General features: G+C 37.4%; 5 protein-coding genes across 7 annotated transcripts; 3 read left to right on the top strand and 2 right to left on the bottom strand.

Annotated features, from left to right (window-relative positions):
- Positions 1–10: 10 nt before the first annotated feature.
- Positions 11–4,857, top strand: LOC111481806 (polyadenylate-binding protein 7-like). The gene is given in 13 exon segments (XM_023127405.1): positions 11–164; positions 255–478; positions 1,056–1,174; positions 1,297–1,490; positions 1,636–1,895; positions 1,992–2,098; positions 2,182–2,371; positions 3,092–3,366; positions 3,573–3,741; positions 3,922–4,020; positions 4,023–4,099; positions 4,312–4,470; positions 4,472–4,857. Coding segments are annotated over 12 exon segments (1,911 nt in total). The 5' UTR covers positions 11–164; positions 255–276; the 3' UTR covers positions 4,532–4,857.
- A 168-nt stretch (positions 4,858–5,025) lies between these two features.
- Positions 5,026–6,231, bottom strand: LOC111481699 (golgin subfamily A member 6-like protein 22). Its single transcript, XM_023127262.1, has 2 exons — positions 5,445–6,231; positions 5,026–5,363 (listed from the first exon to the last, which is right to left on the bottom strand). The coding sequence occupies exons 1-2, from the start codon at positions 6,114–6,116 to the stop codon at positions 5,082–5,084; spliced, it is 954 nt and encodes a 317-aa protein (XP_022983030.1). The 5' UTR covers positions 6,117–6,231; the 3' UTR covers positions 5,026–5,081.
- Positions 6,232–8,258: 2,027 nt separating this feature from the next.
- LOC111481635 (embryonic protein DC-8) lies at positions 8,259–10,085 on the top strand. Its single transcript, XM_023127173.1, has 3 exons — positions 8,259–9,474; positions 9,541–9,650; positions 9,723–10,085. The coding sequence occupies exons 1-3, from the start codon at positions 8,350–8,352 to the stop codon at positions 9,886–9,888; spliced, it is 1,401 nt and encodes a 466-aa protein (XP_022982941.1). The 5' UTR covers positions 8,259–8,349; the 3' UTR covers positions 9,889–10,085.
- Positions 10,086–10,322: 237 nt separating this feature from the next.
- On the top strand, positions 10,323–11,939 carry LOC111481766 (60S ribosomal protein L24-like). 2 transcript variants are annotated; one of them, XM_023127356.1, is made up of 5 exons: positions 10,323–10,399; positions 10,802–10,877; positions 10,966–11,067; positions 11,390–11,538; positions 11,632–11,939. In XM_023127356.1, the coding sequence occupies exons 1-5, from the start codon at positions 10,389–10,391 to the stop codon at positions 11,786–11,788; spliced, it is 495 nt and encodes a 164-aa protein (XP_022983124.1). In that variant the 5' UTR covers positions 10,323–10,388; the 3' UTR covers positions 11,789–11,939. The 2 variants fall into 2 exon arrangements, with proteins under 2 accessions (XP_022983124.1, XP_022983123.1); XM_023127355.1 differs by lacking the exon at positions 10,323–10,399 and having other exon boundaries at positions 10,767–10,877.
- Positions 11,940–13,012: 1,073 nt separating this feature from the next.
- On the bottom strand, positions 13,013–14,780 carry LOC111481737 (homeobox-leucine zipper protein ATHB-22-like). 2 transcript variants are annotated; one of them, XM_023127316.1, is made up of 4 exons: positions 14,577–14,780; positions 13,809–14,152; positions 13,334–13,662; positions 13,013–13,296 (listed from the first exon to the last, which is right to left on the bottom strand). In XM_023127316.1, the coding sequence occupies exons 1-3, from the start codon at positions 14,671–14,673 to the stop codon at positions 13,372–13,374; spliced, it is 732 nt and encodes a 243-aa protein (XP_022983084.1). In that variant the 5' UTR covers positions 14,674–14,780; the 3' UTR covers positions 13,013–13,296; positions 13,334–13,371. The 2 variants fall into 2 exon arrangements, with proteins under 2 accessions (XP_022983084.1, XP_022983085.1); XM_023127317.1 differs by having other exon boundaries at positions 13,013–13,292; positions 13,333–13,662.
- Between the last annotated feature and the right edge of the window lie 2,974 nt (positions 14,781–17,754).

Consider the following 17,754-nt stretch of genomic DNA (forward strand, 5'->3'; position numbering starts at 1 on the left):
AGAATCCTCACTCTCTAAAATCGTACTCTTCTCTCTCTAAACTCGTTGTATAAACGATCCTTTTTGTTCTCTTTCACTCTCTGCATTTATTCCATCGTTAACCAGAGATTCCTGTAACTGTCACCGGCATTATTCCAAAGAAGGAAGTGATTACCAGACTTCAGGTTTGGGTTCTTGTGGTTTTTCTGTTATTATTTTTTGATGATTTGATGATGATGGTCTGTTTTTGTGGTTTGAATCTCTACCTGTTCCAGGAGTTCGCGATTTCCTTTTGTAATGGCGGCGGTTTCTCAGACGGCGGTTCATGCCTCTCCGGCTTCGCTCTATGTTGGCGACCTTCATCCTGATGTCACTGATGGTCAGCTCTTTGATTCTTTCTCTGGATTCAAGAGCCTCGCCTCTGTTCGTATCTGTAGAGATTCCGCCACTGGACGCTCTCTCTCTTATGGCTACGTCAATTTCATGTCTCCGCAAGACGGTATTCATTTTTTATTCTGTCATAATTTCTGGTCTGATTCTTGTGTGCTTTGATTTTGTTTTTGTTCTTTTTCAATCGGGCGATTAAAGGCGTTTGTATCTTTCTTGCGTTGGATTTTTGCCTTCCTTTTTCTTTCTTGCGTTGAGAAATGAAATGACGATCGATATATAACATTATATTCGAGTCTTTGGATTCGTTGAGATTCCGATGAACTTTCTTTTTGTCATTTAATTTATGGCAGAAAAAAATGTCTGCTGATCACTGTTATATTCTTGATCTTGAGATTTCATAAATAATAATGAAGTTGATTGAATTGCAATTATTTAATTCAATAGGTTGATTAGCAGTCGGTTAAGGCTTCTGTGTTTCCCCCCTTTATTTATTTATCTGCTTACACCAAATTTCTTTTCTGTTTTTTGAATAGATTTGGTTATTTCAGAATGCTTTATCCACCATTTGTTGCTTATTTGGAAATGCTGCTTTCTATCATTGGTTCTTGCATAATATTTGAAACTAAACATACATTGGAGCTTATGATTTTGTGACTGCCTTATTATGTCTATATAATTTAAAACAGCAACCAACGCGATGGAGGCAATGAATCACAGAATGCTCAATGGAAGAGCGATTCGAGTCATGTGGTCACACCGCGATCATGGTGCAAGAAAAAGTGGAATTGGAAACGTGTTTGTTAAGGTTTATGCTGTTTCTACAGAGAGAATAATTGGCTTATAGAATCAACATCGGGTTATTCATGAAACTTACATTTTAATATGGTCTTTTGTTCTTTTTCTGGTTAACTTGACTAACCATTGCAGAACTTGAGCGATTCAATCAATGGTTTAGGACTTCAAGAGCTATTTAAGAAATTTGGAAATGTTCTGTCCAGCAAAGTAGTCACATCCGATGATGGGAAGAGCAAAGGATACGGCTTTGTTCAATTTGAGTCTGAGGATTCCGCAAAAACTGCCATAGAGTCACTGAATGGTTTTACCATTGGGGATAAGCAGATGTAAATACAGCACTTCTTATCATCAGCCATGCAATGATCGCCTGATGTGATGAAATATACATGAGCATTCATAATTTGAAGTAACTGTGCAATGCTTATTATTTGTATGTATAATTAATTTACACTCACCATACATGTGTTACAGATATGTCGGAAAGTTTATCTGTAAGAGTGAACGAGTCTTGGCCAATCCTGATTTTAAATACACCAATTTGTATGTGAAAAATCTTGACTCAGAAATCGGGGAAGAGCATTTGCAGGAAAAGTTTTCTGAGTTTGGAAAAATTTCCAGCATGATTATTTCAAGGGATGAGAATGGAATGTCAAGAGGTTTTGGTTTTATAAACTTTGTGAACTCTGATGATGCGAAACAGGCATTAGAAGCACTTAATGGATCGCAACTGGGTACAGATGCATCTTTGTCCCCTTTGTCTTTAACTAGATTTTTTGGTTTTATATGATGTGTTTTTTTTTTATCTCACTATGTTCTTTCTTTACCAGGTTCTAAGCGTATCTACATTGCACGGGCACAGAAGAAGACAGAGCGTGAGGAAGTATTACGTCGACGTGACGAAGAGAAATGTAAAGAGCAGGTCTTAAAATATAAGGTACCATTCAAAACTCGTCCTTTTTCATTGTTGGTGTAATTATAGTCTCTTTCTCCCAATAAACAATATGAACTATTATGTAGGGCTCAAATGTGTATGTGAAGAACATTGATGATGGTGTTACTGATGAAGAACTAAGGGTGCTTTTCAGTCCTTGTGGGACCATCACTTCATCAAAACTTATGCGAGATGACAAGGGAATAAACAAAGGGTTTGGATTTGTCTGCTTCTCTAATCCTGACGAAGCTAAAAGAGCCGTGAACAGTTTGCAAGGTAATTTTTACATGAGTGCATTGAACTATCAATACATAAATTATCTTAAATTTGTTTCACGGGTGCTTTGACGTGATGTTTCTGATTTGTTTGAAGTTTTGAAGGAAGTTTTCGTTCTTCCCTACTGAAACTGAAAATTGGGTTGAGTTAAGTAGAGTTTAAGAAAGAATGTTGACATTCATTGAATGATAAATCACTACAAGTGACGGAGATACACGATTTAAATAACGGAAGATCCAATATTTGAAAATTGTGTCCAGAATGACCGGAAAAGTGGAAACAAGACCGGATATAATTGGATCGTTATGAGAAAATCCAAAATCTTTGTAGACAAAACCAATCATTAATTCCTAACCATGGGGCGAATGGAATCCTATACATAAATCAGTTAATATAAGAATAGAAAAAGCTTTTATTGTGTCACTTAAATTATATAGGAACTCTTGAACACAAGAGTTAAGAATAACAAGTTTTTCATTACCAAAAATAGAATGAACTCTTGAACACAAGAGTTAAGAATAACAAGTTTTTCATTACCAAAAATAGAATAACCACTTAGAATAATGAAACAAATTATTGGATTGCAAAAACACTGGATTGCCTTTCTTTGAAATTGGCATCCTTTTCTTGTTCTTGAGTAAAGCTATCATTTCTTAAGTTCTATTGGTCAAGTCTCTACTAATTACCTTTCTTTGGACACTGGATAACGTATACTCATAGGATATATGTTCCACGGGAAGCCACTCTATTTGGCTATAGCACAAAGAAAAGAGGATAGACAAATGCAACTGAGGCTTCAGTTTGCACAACGGATGGCAGCGATGCTAGGGCAGTCAACACTTTTTCCGGGTGGATACCCAGCACCAGGTGTTGTCCCACAAGTACCATCTCGTTCAGGATTGACGTTTCAGCCTTTAGGAATGAGCCCTGCGTGGAGACCTAATGCTTTTACATCTCCTGCAAGACCTGCTTTTCAACCTACACCTGTACCTCTTGTAAGTTGCAACTTTTCTTGGATTAAACCTGGATGTCTTCTGCTGCCCAGCAGTTTTTGTATAATATGTGATCTTATAAAATAATTACAAAGTATTATTTCTGCATTTTTTTTTTCTTTTCAGAAAAAAGGGAATTATTATTAAGAGTTAAACTTTGTTAACTTGTGAAAGCAATCTTTCTTTGCATCTTAACTTTTATTCCACAGATTCCGAATGCTTCGAGGCAACCGAGGCAAAACAGAGGCAAAATAAATGGACCAATGCTTTCTCATCAAAATGGTGTCCAATCTGTCTTTTATATGCACAATTCACAAGATGCCCATCAACCAGGAGTTACTGATAAATCATCCGGCAATCTGCAGGTAAGCTATTCTAGTCTTTCTACAAATTATTCACTTACTTTCTCGTGCCTCTTGCTTGTTCCATTCATCTGAATTCGGAGTGGAATAGACTTTCTATGAATGGTTTCTGTGGAATAGATTTTCAATTTTCTTGTCCAACGTAATGTAATTGGAGGTGTCTTGGACTTGAGCACTGATTTGGAAAAAGTTTGAGTCAGTCATAAACCATCCAAAAATGTAGTTATCATATGGTGTCGCCCATGTGAAAGAAACAAAACTTCTGGAGTCTCAGCTGCTGCTTTTAATTCTGCTGGATCCTTTCTTCCTCTCCCCCAGACCAACAAAAACAGATCCTTGGGGAGCATCTCTACCCCCTTGTCCAAAAATGCAAGGTAACTGATCGACCACGATACTTAATAGCATGTCTAGGAGTGATCTTGAAATGACTAAATCATTTTCTTCATGTTCAAAATCACTCCGAAATATGTTTTTGATCCTTTCAAATCAATTTTGATTGTAGGCAAATCAGGTTTAAAGGGTAAAACCGAACATTAAATAGATTTTGAATGATTAAAGACACATTCTAAACTAATGACACTTGCAGCCGGCTGCGAAGATTACTGGGATGCTTCTGGAGATGAACAACTCGGAATTACTGCTTCTGTTAGAGTCACCTGAATCTCTAGTTGCCAAGGTTGAAGAAGCAGTGCAGGTGCTTAAGATCTCAAAGAGTAAGCTGTCCAACCAAGACTCGCTCGATTTCCATACCGGCTGAGCTTGCAGTCAGCGCAGCTAAAAGGGAACCAAAACTGCTCCAACTTTAATTCACTTTCTCAGTGAATTCTTTACCGGAGAATAAAATTTTTGAATTTTTGATACCGAACATCGGCTGGCTGGTGGCCGATTGACTACTTGAATGGAAGAGAGTTCTTTACAGATTTGGTAGTAGTTTTTTTGCCATTTTATTTTGAGCAACATTTTAATCTTCCCTTGTTTAGAAAACTACTAACCTTTAGTAGTCCATTAGTACCCTTTTCTTTTGCCAGGATCAGAATGGATGCTTATTTCGAAACTAGATTTGTTGAATGGTGTTTTTCTAATTTTCAAGCCTATGTTTCTGTTATTTAATGGTTTTTTTTATTTATTTATATTATCTGAAATGGGGTAGTTTTTTTGACTTGTGTTGAAATGTTTTTTTGATGACGGTTACTTTCAAAATTACAAATTAAGAAAAAAAAACCCCACATTTTTCTTTTATAAACACATGATTTTAATTATTTTTATTTTTTTTTAGTTTTAAACATTTTAAAAGTACAAATTTTAAAAGTACACATGGATAAGGATTTGGAGAATGTTATGAAGTATTTCCACTTTTCATTTCCCCCCAATACAGATTATTCTATGAAGAAGCTTTGTCCTCGTGGAGTTAGTTTTATCAGACGACGATTCCTTTTGATCCAGAGCTTTGTGATTTGGATTTTCTTTCTGGCCTTGTGCTTGCTGTTCTTGCTGTTCTTGCTGTTCTTGCTGTTCTTGCTGTTCTTGCTGTTCTTGCTGTTCTTGCTTTCTTAACATCTCAATTGCATCTTTCAACTGATTCACTTCATTTGAAAGCTTCTCGAAATTCTCACTTGTTACTGCTTTTTCTTCTTTGATCTGCAAAACAACAAACCTGAATTCCTCAACTTGTTATGAGATAAAAGCAAAATTGAGTGCAGAAAAGAAGAAAGATGAAACCTTTAATTCAGCCATTTGCATATTCAACTCTCTTACTTCATTCCCCAGCTTCTCTAACATCCTTTTCTTCGTTTCCATTTCAAGTTTTGTTTTACAATCTTCAATCTCCAAATTATTCTCTCTTACCATCTTTGATTGTTCCTTCAATCTCTTCTTAATCTTCTTTACTTCTCTCACAAGCAACCTGTTCTCTGTTCTTTGACCTTCCACCTGCTCTGCAACTCCCAAATATTCTGACACCAAACCCTCAAACCTCTTGATTTCTTCTGCCATCAACAAAACCTCCCTTTCCAAGAAGCTGATATGACCCATATCCAAATCCCAACTGTTCTTCAGCTCCTCCAGCAAAGCTTCCCTCTCTTTTAAATTTTGGTACATAATGAACTGCCTCTCTATTTCCCCTTCTTTTTCTTCAATCTCTTCAACTCTGCCTTTTAAGCTTTGAATTACCTTCTTCTCAACATTGGGTTTTTGTTCCTCTGTTTCTGAAATTTCCTCATCCTCTAAAGCAATTGAACATGAAGAACAATTATGGCTGCTAAACTGCCTATTTTCCATGAGTTTTTCCATCATTATGGCGCATATGCCACCTGCTGCAGAAAAAGCTAGAGGAATGCCAATTTTTAATACCACTGCCCCCAACTGACCAGTTTTTGAAGATGTATTTGCCATCTGATAATCCTCTTCTTACATAAAAGTCCTTCCTTTTTTGACCGATTCGAACGCCCGCACCTCGTCTCCTCGTCTCCACTGGATTTTTGGTACGAAAATGAATGAAGAATTGGGAGAATTGTGAAGTTTTCTTATGAAAATGGTGTAAAAGATTCTTTACCAATCTGTTAAACCGGATTGTCCTTTGCTTTTTCAACGATTCCTTGGCTTTGAAACTATCTTTTAAGGACTAGGGAATTCTTTGAGCTGAATCAACTTTGGTGTCTATGGATGAACATTCTTGTAATATTAACTTTGGCATAGCCACTTATGTGTTGAGGAATTATTGTGTTACAATGATTTTAAAACACGTCCAACGGGGTAGAACCTCCTCAGGGAATATAAGGTTTTCATGAGGCTGATCTTGAGCTGCCATCCAAGCACGAATACCTTCGTTTAAGAGAATATTTTTGGTATAGAAAGTCTCAAATTCAGGATCTTCCGCTGCACGGATTTCCTGAGAAACGAAGTCATAGGCACGTAGGTTCAGGGCCAGACCAACTACTCCAACGTTTATTGGTACAAATAACATCCATAAACCAGTTACTGGTACAAATAACATAAAGAAATGTAACCAACGTTTATTGGAAAAAGCAACCCCAAAGATTTGGGACCAAAAGCGGTTAGCAGTGACCATTGAATAAGTTTCTTCAGCTTGAGTTGGGTTAAAAGCACGGAATGTATTTGCACCATCACCATCTTCAAATAAGGTATTTTCTACGGTAGCACCATGAATAGCGCATAGCAGAGCAGCGCCCAATACACCCGCAACTCCCATCATATGAAATGGGTTCAATGTCCAATTATGAAATCCTTGGAAAAAGAGGATGAATCGAAATATAGCATCGCTAGCACATAGTTAGATGTCAGACTATGATATCATTAATAACAGTTGAAACTCACCGCTAGTAGATATTGTCTGTTTTGACTCGTTACATATCGTTGTCAGTCTCATGATTTTAAAACGTGTCTACTATGGAGAGGGTTTCACTCCTTTCTAAGGAATGTTTTGTTCCCTTCTCCAACCAACATGGGATCTCACGATCCATCCTCTTGGGGGTCAACATCGTTGCTAGCACACCACATAATGTCAGATTCTGATAACATTTGTAACAACCTAAACTCATTATTAGCAGATATTATTCGCTTGGATCGTTACATATTGCTGTCAGTTTCTACACTCGTATAAAAAATATTTCGTTTCTTTCTCTAACTGACGTGAGATCTCACGATTTTTGTGAGCGGTCATATGGCTTTGTGGAGCGTCTGTTGAATGTTCGATTGACAAGCATTCATATTTCATACTGATGGACTTAACTCTAGAGCCACATGCCAAAACTCATACAAAAATTCTGACTTTCAAGGCCCGAGGTTTTGACTCTTCTTTGAGCCTATCTCTAACACTCTTATCTATCTTTTTCTTTTATCCTCCGTACTTACATCATAGTACTCATCTTGTCTCGACTCTCACGTGACCGATTTGATGTCACTTTCATGTTTACGACCTTTGTTTATTTGCACGTAAAGTCACAGCCAAGAAGAGAGTAAGTTGTAACATTCTCCTCCCCTTAAACTCGTAAACATTTTTAATAACTTCTTCGAAGTACATTCGTATCGTAGATTGTAACACTACTCTCTCGGCTTATTGCAACAACCACATTGTCACATTAGCGCTTATTTCATCGAAGTGTTCATCTGTCCCAACATTTTGAAGAACTCAAAACTTTAAAATGTCGGTCATCGTTACCGATTTGAACTGATCCTTCATTATTTTAAATACTAAAGCATGTCATTGTAGACATTATATATTCCTATTTATCTAATCGAAAATATATATAATGCTTTTTCACTCACCCAGCTTGACACGTGGTTGCATCGTGACACGTGGAGGTTAATCAGCGCAAAACATCAAACCACCGACCTCCGCCATAAAACGGGACGTGTCATCGGCCAGGGGACATAAGTAGCTCGACTACGTGTCGTTTAGTATCCGACGTACACGTGGCCTCCCCTTAAGCACTAAGAAACGACGTGTCGGTTCTACAGAGATGGAATCACATAGTTCTCCATCGGTGTTTATATAAGTCCAGCGGCGACCGCCGAACAGCAACTCAAAAAATTATCAACAAGCATCCACAAGAGGAACGCGATAAAGTTAAAATCACATTTGGAGAAAATTCCGGTGAAGATCTCAATGGCGTCTCAGGAAATGAAGAAGGAGAGAGCAGAGGTAGCGGCGAGGCTTGCTGCTTCCGATCTCAGAGACATTAACAGAGACGAAGAGCAGCATGCAGCGGCGCCTGGAACCGAGAAAAAAGCCACGGTGGAGGTCGTGGAGACGGACCGGGGGGCGGCACATGATCAGCAGCAGAGGTCCGGCGTGATCGGATCTGTACTGAAGGCGGTGCAGGACACGTATGAACACGCGAAGGAGGCGGTGGTTGGGAAGAGCCAGGAAGCGGAGGAGAGAGGTCAGGAGGTAAAGGACGCGTCGGCGGAGAAGGCAAGAGAGACGACGGAGGAGGCGAAGAGGAAAATGGACGAATATGGAAGTGCAGCGGCAGAGAAGGCGAGGGAGACGAAGGAAGCCACCGGCGATACGATGGCGTCGGCGAGAGGGAAAATGAGTGAATATGGAGAGAAAACAAGGGACAAGACAGGCGAATATAAGGATTATGCGGCGGATAAGGCGAGGGAGACGAAGGACGCGGCGGCAAGAAAAGCAGGGGAATACAAAGACTATACAGCGGAGAAGACGACGGAGGCTACAGAATCCTCCAAAGGAAAGGCCGGCGAGTATAAGGATTACGCAGCGGAGAAGGCGAGGGAAGCAAAGGATGCAGCGGCGAGAAAAGCAGGGGAATACAAAGATTACACAGCGGAGAAGGCGAAGGAAACGAAGGACACTGCAGCGAGAAAAGCAGGGGAATACAAAGATTACACAGCGGAGAAGACTAGGGAAGCGACAGAATCGGCGAAGGGGAAGGCTGGTGAGTACAAAGATTACGCGGCGGAGAAGGCGAATGAAGCGAAGGAGAAGGCAGCAGAGTACAAGGATTACACGGAGGAGAAGGCGAAGGAGACGAAGGATGCGGCGGCAAGGAAGGCAGGGGAATACAGAGACTATACAGCGGAGAAAGCGAGAGAGACATCGGAGTACACGGCTGAGAAGGCGAAAGAAGGGAAGGATACGACAGTAAGCAAACTCGGGGAATTGAGAGATTCAGCGGCGGATGCTGCAAAGAGAGCCATGGAATACTTATCTGGAAAGAAAGAGGAAGCGAAGGAGAAATCTTTCGAGACTAAAGAAGCCACCAAGGTAACTTCAAATTCTTTCATATCAGGACTACACCTCAAAATCCTGCACTAACGATAGGAATGGCAGGAAAAGATGTGCGAATCGGAGGATGCCGCGAGGAGGAAGATGGAGGAGCTGAGGCTGCAGGGAGGAGGGAGCGACAGAGAAGAAGCAAAAGTGACTCTAGAGCGTAATAGGTAAAACAAATACACCCTTTTTACTGTTTATTTGAAAGATACATCTTTGAATTGTTTATGTTGTCTTGGCAGAGGCAGTGGCGGGAAGGGAGACACGGTGGTGGTAGGGATGGAGGAGACAAGGCCGGGGTCGCTGGCCTCGACTTTGAAGCAGGCGGACGATATGGCGGGGCAGACTTTCAACGACGTTGGTCGAATGGACGAGGACCGTTCGAAGGATCGTCAGGGAAAAATGTGAAATCTGATATCAAAAATGCGCTAGCTTGTGTTGATCGTTGATCGTTGATCGTCTGTTTCTGCTGCACTTTTTCTTTTTTTCGAATAATGAATTTTCATATTTTGGAACCGTACAGTTTTGTGCTTATTTTGGATGGTGGGTCGATGGATGAACTGTGTAATAAAAAAAAAACAAAAAAAAAAAAACAAAAAGATTGTGTAAATGGCTGCCATGTGAATGATCTGTTCGTGGGTTCAATTCTCTGTTTTAGACTCTTTAAGCTTTAAGTTTTCGCTTTTGGAACTCCCAATTTATGGGCAGAAACATCACGGACAGCACAATTTTTCAAATAATTTTTTGTAGAAATTTCAACGTGTAATTTTCAAATGAGCCCCAAGCCCAAGCCCAAGCCCAAGAGATTCTTCAACAATTGCAATATAAGGTACCGATTAAATCGAGCGGGGTTTTGGTCTAATAGGGTTTCATCAACGACCCGGGAGGAAGCTTAGCGCGCAGCGGCCATGGTTCTCAAGTTCGTCTTAAACCTTCCGTTCTCATTTTTTGTTTGATCTGATTGTCATTTTGGTCGCGTATGCTCTGTTTTTCTGGTTAGGTTTTCGCATTTGCACGTTCATCATTAACGCTTGAGAAATCTTCTACCGTTTTCCGAGTGAGGAATACGTTTGTCCTTGATAATCATCTTCCATTTAAGAAACCGAAGTTCATTTTAAGGAAGCATTCCGCTTGAAAGAAATTCGAAAGGTGAAGTTCAATAGAGAATGTCTGTTAAGGCTTAAGTAAGTTAATTGGTCAGAATCGGACGATTTAGATGGAGAGTTCTTCGCTTCCGGGAACCATTGCTTATTGTTGTAATTTATTTATGAACTAGTGGCTGCCTTGGATGATGTAGTATCATGGCATATTGGCTTTTCAGGACTGAGCTGTGTCGCTTCAGTGGCTCCAAGATATACCCAGGGAGGGGCATCAGATTTATCCGGGCTGATTCTCAGGTGAAACAGATAAATTAACCTCTAGAATGGTGTTGGAGGTGGGTATTCCCCTGTTTGTTTGACATTTTTTTCTCTGCCAATCTATCAGGTGTTTCTCTTTGCTAACTCAAAATGCAAGAGGTATTTCCACAACCGGTTGAAGCCTTCGAAGCTTACCTGGACAGCCATGTATAGGAAGCAGCATAAGAAGGTAATATATAGTGGGAAACGAAACGTTCGTAATTAGGGTATAAAGACTCTCCTTAGTAGATGTGTTTAAAACAATTAATAAACTAGGTAGTTTAGGAAGAAATGTGAACAAAGCATCCGTTAACCCTTAACCCTGTTCTTAAATCATTCTGCGTGAGTCATTTTTTGCGCGTTACATATTATTGTCAGCCTCACGATTTTAAAATAGTTTATTAGAGCTGTTACTCTCACTGTTTTAGGCTTTTAGAATGCGATTGTTAGGGTGGCGAGAGAGAGGTTTCCACACAATATCTTTTATTTTTATCTTATTTTAACATTGGTAGGATATTGCTCAAGAGGCGGTGAAGAAGAGGAGACGTACCACCAGGAAGCCGTACTCTAGGTCCATTGTTGGTGCAACTTTGGAAGTCATCCAGAAGAAGAGAGCCGAAAAGCCAGAAGTGCGTGATGCTGCCAGAGAAGCTGCTCTGCGGTGCATAACACGATTGAACTAGAATAGAAACACTATGGATCAAACACATGAACTTGCATTGAACCCATGTTCCTTTCTTTTATTGAATTACAGGGAAATTAAGGAAAGAATCAAGAAAACAAAGGACGAAAAGAAGGCCAAGAAAGCGGAAGTGTTAGCCAAGTCCCAGAAGGCGCCAGGTAAGGGTAACGTTGCGAAGGGACCTGCATCCAAAGGTCCAAAGCTCGGTGGTGGCGGGGGGAAGCGTTGATGCCCTATTCTGTTTTGTTTTGTCCTTTAAATTACAAGTTTTAGAGTATTCTACGTGTTATGAGAAGTGGCCTGTATTAATTGGTAAACTTATTGTGTTTGAAAAGCTTCGCAATCCAGAAATGCATTTATTTTTGGTCTCCTCTGACTGACTTCCATTCTAATCTTAACACTCTTGTGCCCAATGCATTTACATATTATTCATCCCCTGGGGGATCTGGTTTTATTAGGTCAAACATTTAGAACCACTCGAATTTAATGTTCCACAGTTGGATTTGACAGGTATATTTGAGAGGTTGAAGACAGATTTAAGTTGGTTTATTTTGTTGAACTGTTTGGCCATTGTAAATGGGCAGTGCCTATAAATGTGTGGTTCTGCTACTTTTCTGCTTATTTGAACTAATGGGTTTATTCATTTGGAGAAAAGTCTTCCAATTATTTTCTCATATGGTCATGTTAACTTGTTGTAATGTGATTATATTTTCAAATTAACCCTTTAAACGTCGAGACGTTCGACGAGAATGAAAGACCAACTTGAGTAAGGATGTCGATACAGCAATGGAAAGTCATATTTTGGATATGATTCAAGCATGAGTTTGGGTTTCTAATCTGAATCGTTAATCTCTTGTGCATTGGAAACCCTAAACCATATATACTTATTAGATATGTGAGATCTCACATCAAGTGGATAAGGGAACGAAGCATTTCTTAACGATATCTTTCATGCGAGATGTGAGATTTCATATTGGATGGAAACCTCTCCTTAGTAGACGCATTTTAAAACCGTGAGGTTAATGACGATACGTAATAGGTCAGACACTAGGCCGTGTGTCAGTGAGGTTGCTGGCCCCCAAGAGGTGAAATGTAAGATCCTATATCGAGTGGATAGGAGAACTCTTATAAGGGTGTGGAATCAACAAGGATGTTGGCCCTAAGGGGTGGATTGTGAGATCCCACATTGGGTAAACAGTGGAACGAAACATTCCTTATAAGGACGTGGAACCCTCTCCCTAGTAGAGGTATCTTAAAATCGTGAGACTGACAGGGATATGTAACGAGTCAAAGTAGATAATATCTACTGACGGCAGATTTAGGCTATTACAAGACATATATCTCAACATTCAAATTCAAGAATTCTTTCTTAACGAAGACATATATAACAAACAAAACCATTGAACATATATGTCTTGTAATATAATCAATGTAATATAACCCAAATCATGAATTAGTGAACATAAAAGAGGAATTCAATTTATTAAAGTGGGATCTTGTTAGATCAGCACAGAAAGTTCAGATCATATAACCTCAACTCTTTCTTAACAAAATCATACATCAATATCTCCATTTGCTCCCCTTTTGTGTATAAAATTAAAACCAGATTTGAGGTGGTATGATCTGAACTCTCCAAACAGACCCCAAGACCCCATAAAATACTAATCATATTAGAAACTGTCAACTTTCAAAGACTATTCTCTAAACCCTAATTTAAACTCTCACTTCACAATCTTACTTTTTCTTGAAAGGCTAAGTTGGGAGACATTAAAACTGATAACAAGAGAAGCCCAAGAGCCAAAGCAAACAACCCTACTGGGGATGATATGTGGGTGGCAGAGAGCCCCAGAAAGTTGGAGACATGGGGTTGTATTCCTCTGTGTTGAACACATAGTTGCACTGCTCCGGTGGCGTCGGGTACTGGTTTGCTGCTGCTGCTGCTGCTGCTGCTGCCGCCGTTGCCACCGCTCTCGGCTTGCTCGAGCAGCCAGCTCCGACGGAGGTGCTTTCCACCGTCTCCTCGCCCGACAAATCAGTGTACACCGTCGATACTTGGTTCCTTGCAGCTTGAAGCTCTCTCAGCATACTCCTCAGCTTTATTACCTGCGAGCGTGTTTCCGTTTAGGGTTAAAATTGATACAATTAAATAAAAGTTTTTAAGTAAACCCTAATCCACAAATGAAAGCCTCAATTGAGATCTTCACAAGATTTGTCACAATTTACCCTAACTTAAACAAAGGAAAGATTACCTCCTCTTGAAGCTTGTGTTTCTCTCTAGAAATGGCATCGAACTCTTGTTTGAGAGTATCGTAGAGATGCTCGAGCTGCTTCGCCTTCCACCTCGCACGGCGGTTCTGAAACCAAACGGCGATCTGGCGCGGCTGCAGACCGAGCTCCTTCGAAAGCTTCTGCTTCCGATTGGGATCGAGCTTGATCTCCTCCTGGAAGCTACGTTCGAGTGACTCGAGCTGCTCACTGCTCAGCCGCTTCTTCTTATCCAAATTTCCATAGCTGTTCATATCCATCCCTGGAACAAGCCCTTGGAGCACGGTCTCAGACGTCCCCGCCATGGCCGAATGCTTCACATCGATGCCTGCTCATGGAAGCAACACACAGAAAGAAAATTATAGAAATTCTCTTAGAAACCAAACTTTCTATATCTACAAATTTTCAATTTTAATTTTGTTTTAATCTTAGACGATCTAAGAGATAATCGTCCCATTCTTCATTCTTCCCTCTATTCTGCATGGATCTGCAAGATAATCAATTTTCAAAACATGAAATGCTTCAAAAAACACAAATTGTTCACGATCTTCCACTTTCTGTGTGTTTAATGACAGTTTTAGTTCAAAGACAGCAACTTTTTTTGAAAATGGTCATCAAAAACCCTAAATAACTGCAAAGATTTGATTTTTATGATCTGGGTATGTTTTTTTACAAATCAAAACAACAAAAATCGAATCTTGTTGCAAAAAAAAAAAAAACTGAAGAACCCTAAAATGAAGTGGAAATATTACCCTGATATTGTTCAAGATTATAGTTATAGAGAAACCCAAAGGAAGATTCCGGTGGCCGAGAAAGAAAGGGTCTGAAACTTCCGGTGGCCCATTCCATATTCCCCGGTGACCGGAGATGACCTTTTCCGATCAGATAACAAAGACAAAGAGATGAGATTTGTGAAGAATATGGAAAGATGGAAGTAAGAGTGGGAAATGAACTACAAATAGTGAGAGAGAGAGAGAGAGCTTAGGGCAGTTGAAAATTTAGGGCTACAGCTCAGGGTGAGAGTCAGCAGAGTTGAAAAGTGTTATTTTGTAGAGAGAGAGAGACAGCTATATATACGTATGTATATATATATATATGTGTGTATGTATATATATATGTATATATGTATATATGTATGTCTGTAGAGACATAAATGTTAGTACTTGTCATGAAGCTGGCACAAAATTTCATACGCAAACTTGCCTATGTCTTCACCAACTTGGAGACACATAAAGGAGGAGAGAGAAAAAAGGGAAAAATTATTCAATACAACTCTTACCGCGTCCCCCCGAACGACCCGAACGACCCGAACAATAATGTGGATGTCTTTTAATAACTATCGTATGTTCTATTCCAAAAAACTTGCATGTCCCTAATAATCATTTTAATGATATAAATTTGAGATACTCTTCCAGCTTCTTCTTGTATGTTATCCCTAATAGTAGTGACCTTCACCATTTGTGGGATTGAGACACTATGTTCCTTTCCTTAATTCTGAGATTCTTACCTAATTGTGTTGAAATAAGGCATATATTCTTTTCATCTTTCCAGAAAACCATGTGAAGTTACCGAAATTACTCGAGAAAGTTGCTACAATGTGGTGTGATTAACAATTTTGCATCGTTAGATCTATTAAAAGAGTATCTCAAATTTGTATCTAGAGGTATGTAAAATTTCGAAGCCACGTCTAATAATAACTACATTTCGATGGGGTCGTTATCTAATAATCGTAGATTTGAAATCTTCTCGTGATCTTATCCAATAGATTTGCCAATTTCTCTCTCATATTTTAATCTTCTAACATATGAGAGATTGAGACGTATATTAGGTATGACATACTATATAATTAATGCAGAGCTATATGTTTATGTTAGTGACATAATTCAATTAATTAAGCTAAGTAATCTCTATTATATATCCTGACATGGGTCTTAGTTAACCTAATTATTATTTGGACCATAATTATTAATGCCAACATTTAACACCAATGTTATTGAAACGTGGGGTTTATGGATAAATAGTGAGTTTGAAATAACTATTTTTTAAATTAAAAAAACAATAATTATTATAAAAAATAAAAATAAAAACTATAGATTCTAAACATACCCAAAATCTTATGGATTTAAAAAATATTAAAATATATATCTTTATATTAAATTCCAAAACAATTGGAACTCTTTTTTTTTTTTTTTTTTTTTTTTTTTTTAAAAAATTTTTTTTTTTTTTTTTTTTTTTTTTTTGTTGTTTAAAAAATAATTTTAAAATCTTTGAAACATGTTTTTAAATAATCAAACTTGAATTAATAATAATGTCAACCGTGTGAATTTATATTTGATATATATATATATATGACTAAATTTCTATTAGAATGGAATATAGAAACTGACGGGTTAAATTCATTGAATTAATTCCATGATCAAATAATTTATCTCAAATTTTTATTAATTTGCATTAAATTTTTATAAACTAATTAATAGAATAGATGATTTTTTTTTTATTTTTTTATTTTGGTAATTAATACATGGGACCCACAAAGAAAATGCAAGATTTGTAAGGGTAAGATTGAGACACGTAGCCTACCAAGATTTTTGCTTCCACGTCGTACAATATAAAGTAGCAATTCAGCGATTAATTTCATAATCATAATTAATTAATAATGTCTCCCCTTGTAAATACTTCTATTAATTAATAGGTTTCCCATTTTTGGGTTGAAATATCATTTTTTAAACTTTATAGTAAATTCAAAACCCATTTTATAGATTTTATTTTCAAGTAATAACACTTTATAGTTAATTTATTATAATGGACCCTTCTTAGCTTAGTTTTTTCTTACCCTAAACTTTGACTTAATCATACTTAATCACCCAATTTAAGACTAAAGTCAGATGGATTTGGTATCTTAATTAATCTTTGAAGGAATTTGGAATCCTGGTTTGGCCATATCATATATTTAAAAAAAAAAAAACATAAATTATTTATTTATCACTCAATATTTATGGTTGATTTAATTTATCTTCATTCTTAGTATAAAATTAAAAATGATGTTATTTTCATATTAAATAAATAAAATAATAATAATATGAGTAGGTATTTAATTTAAAATCTTCTTAATTAGGGGTTGAAGGCTTCACTTTATTAGGTGTTGAACTCATTAACTCTTTTAATTGGGTAATGTCGTAATTAGTGTGTTATTTAAATCTAATTTTCTTTTTATAAAAAAATTCTAAATTGGGTTTGGTTGAATTATTGAGAAATAGAAATTTCGAAGATGCTTTATAAAAGGTGCCGATTTGAATTTACTGAAAGAGGAAAATGGAATATAAAATAAAATAAATTTTATTTAAAAAATTTATGTCGTGTTTTATGGACAATATTTAATTCAAATTTAATGGACAAACTCTCATAACTACCACTCGTGGGAGAAACTATTGCATTTAAAATTAAGCGTCTATATTTTAAATTTAAATTTATGGAGGTCACCATCAAATTTAAATACATTATTACAATTTTAGTCATGGATTGTGAGATTATAAAATTTTTAAATAATTTTTTTTAATTGAGAAAATAAATAAAAAAAATTACAATTTGGTGTTCAGGTGAGAGTTTTGAATTTTTCATTGAAAGCTCAGTCTGCTATTTACTACACAGATTTTAATTTGGAAGTGGGCAATAACCTAATAATTGAGTTCCAATATTTAAAGCCCAATATTTACCTTTTTTATTATTTTTATTTTTATGCATAATATAAATTTAAATTAAATTTACAGCAAAAACAATAATTCCAACACAAATAAAAATAAAAAAAAAATTAAAAAAGAGACAAGACATCGCAACTGTCCAACCAAACAGCTCGTGCCGAGGATAAATAATAATAATAATAAATAAATAAATAAATAAATAAATAGTTCACTATGTTTTTTTTTTTTTTTT

Source organism: Cucurbita maxima, unplaced genomic scaffold (genome assembly GCF_002738345.1).
Source record: "Cucurbita maxima cultivar Rimu unplaced genomic scaffold, Cmax_1.0 Cma_Scf00007, whole genome shotgun sequence".
Classification (NCBI taxonomy): domain Eukaryota; kingdom Viridiplantae; phylum Streptophyta; class Magnoliopsida; order Cucurbitales; family Cucurbitaceae; genus Cucurbita; species Cucurbita maxima.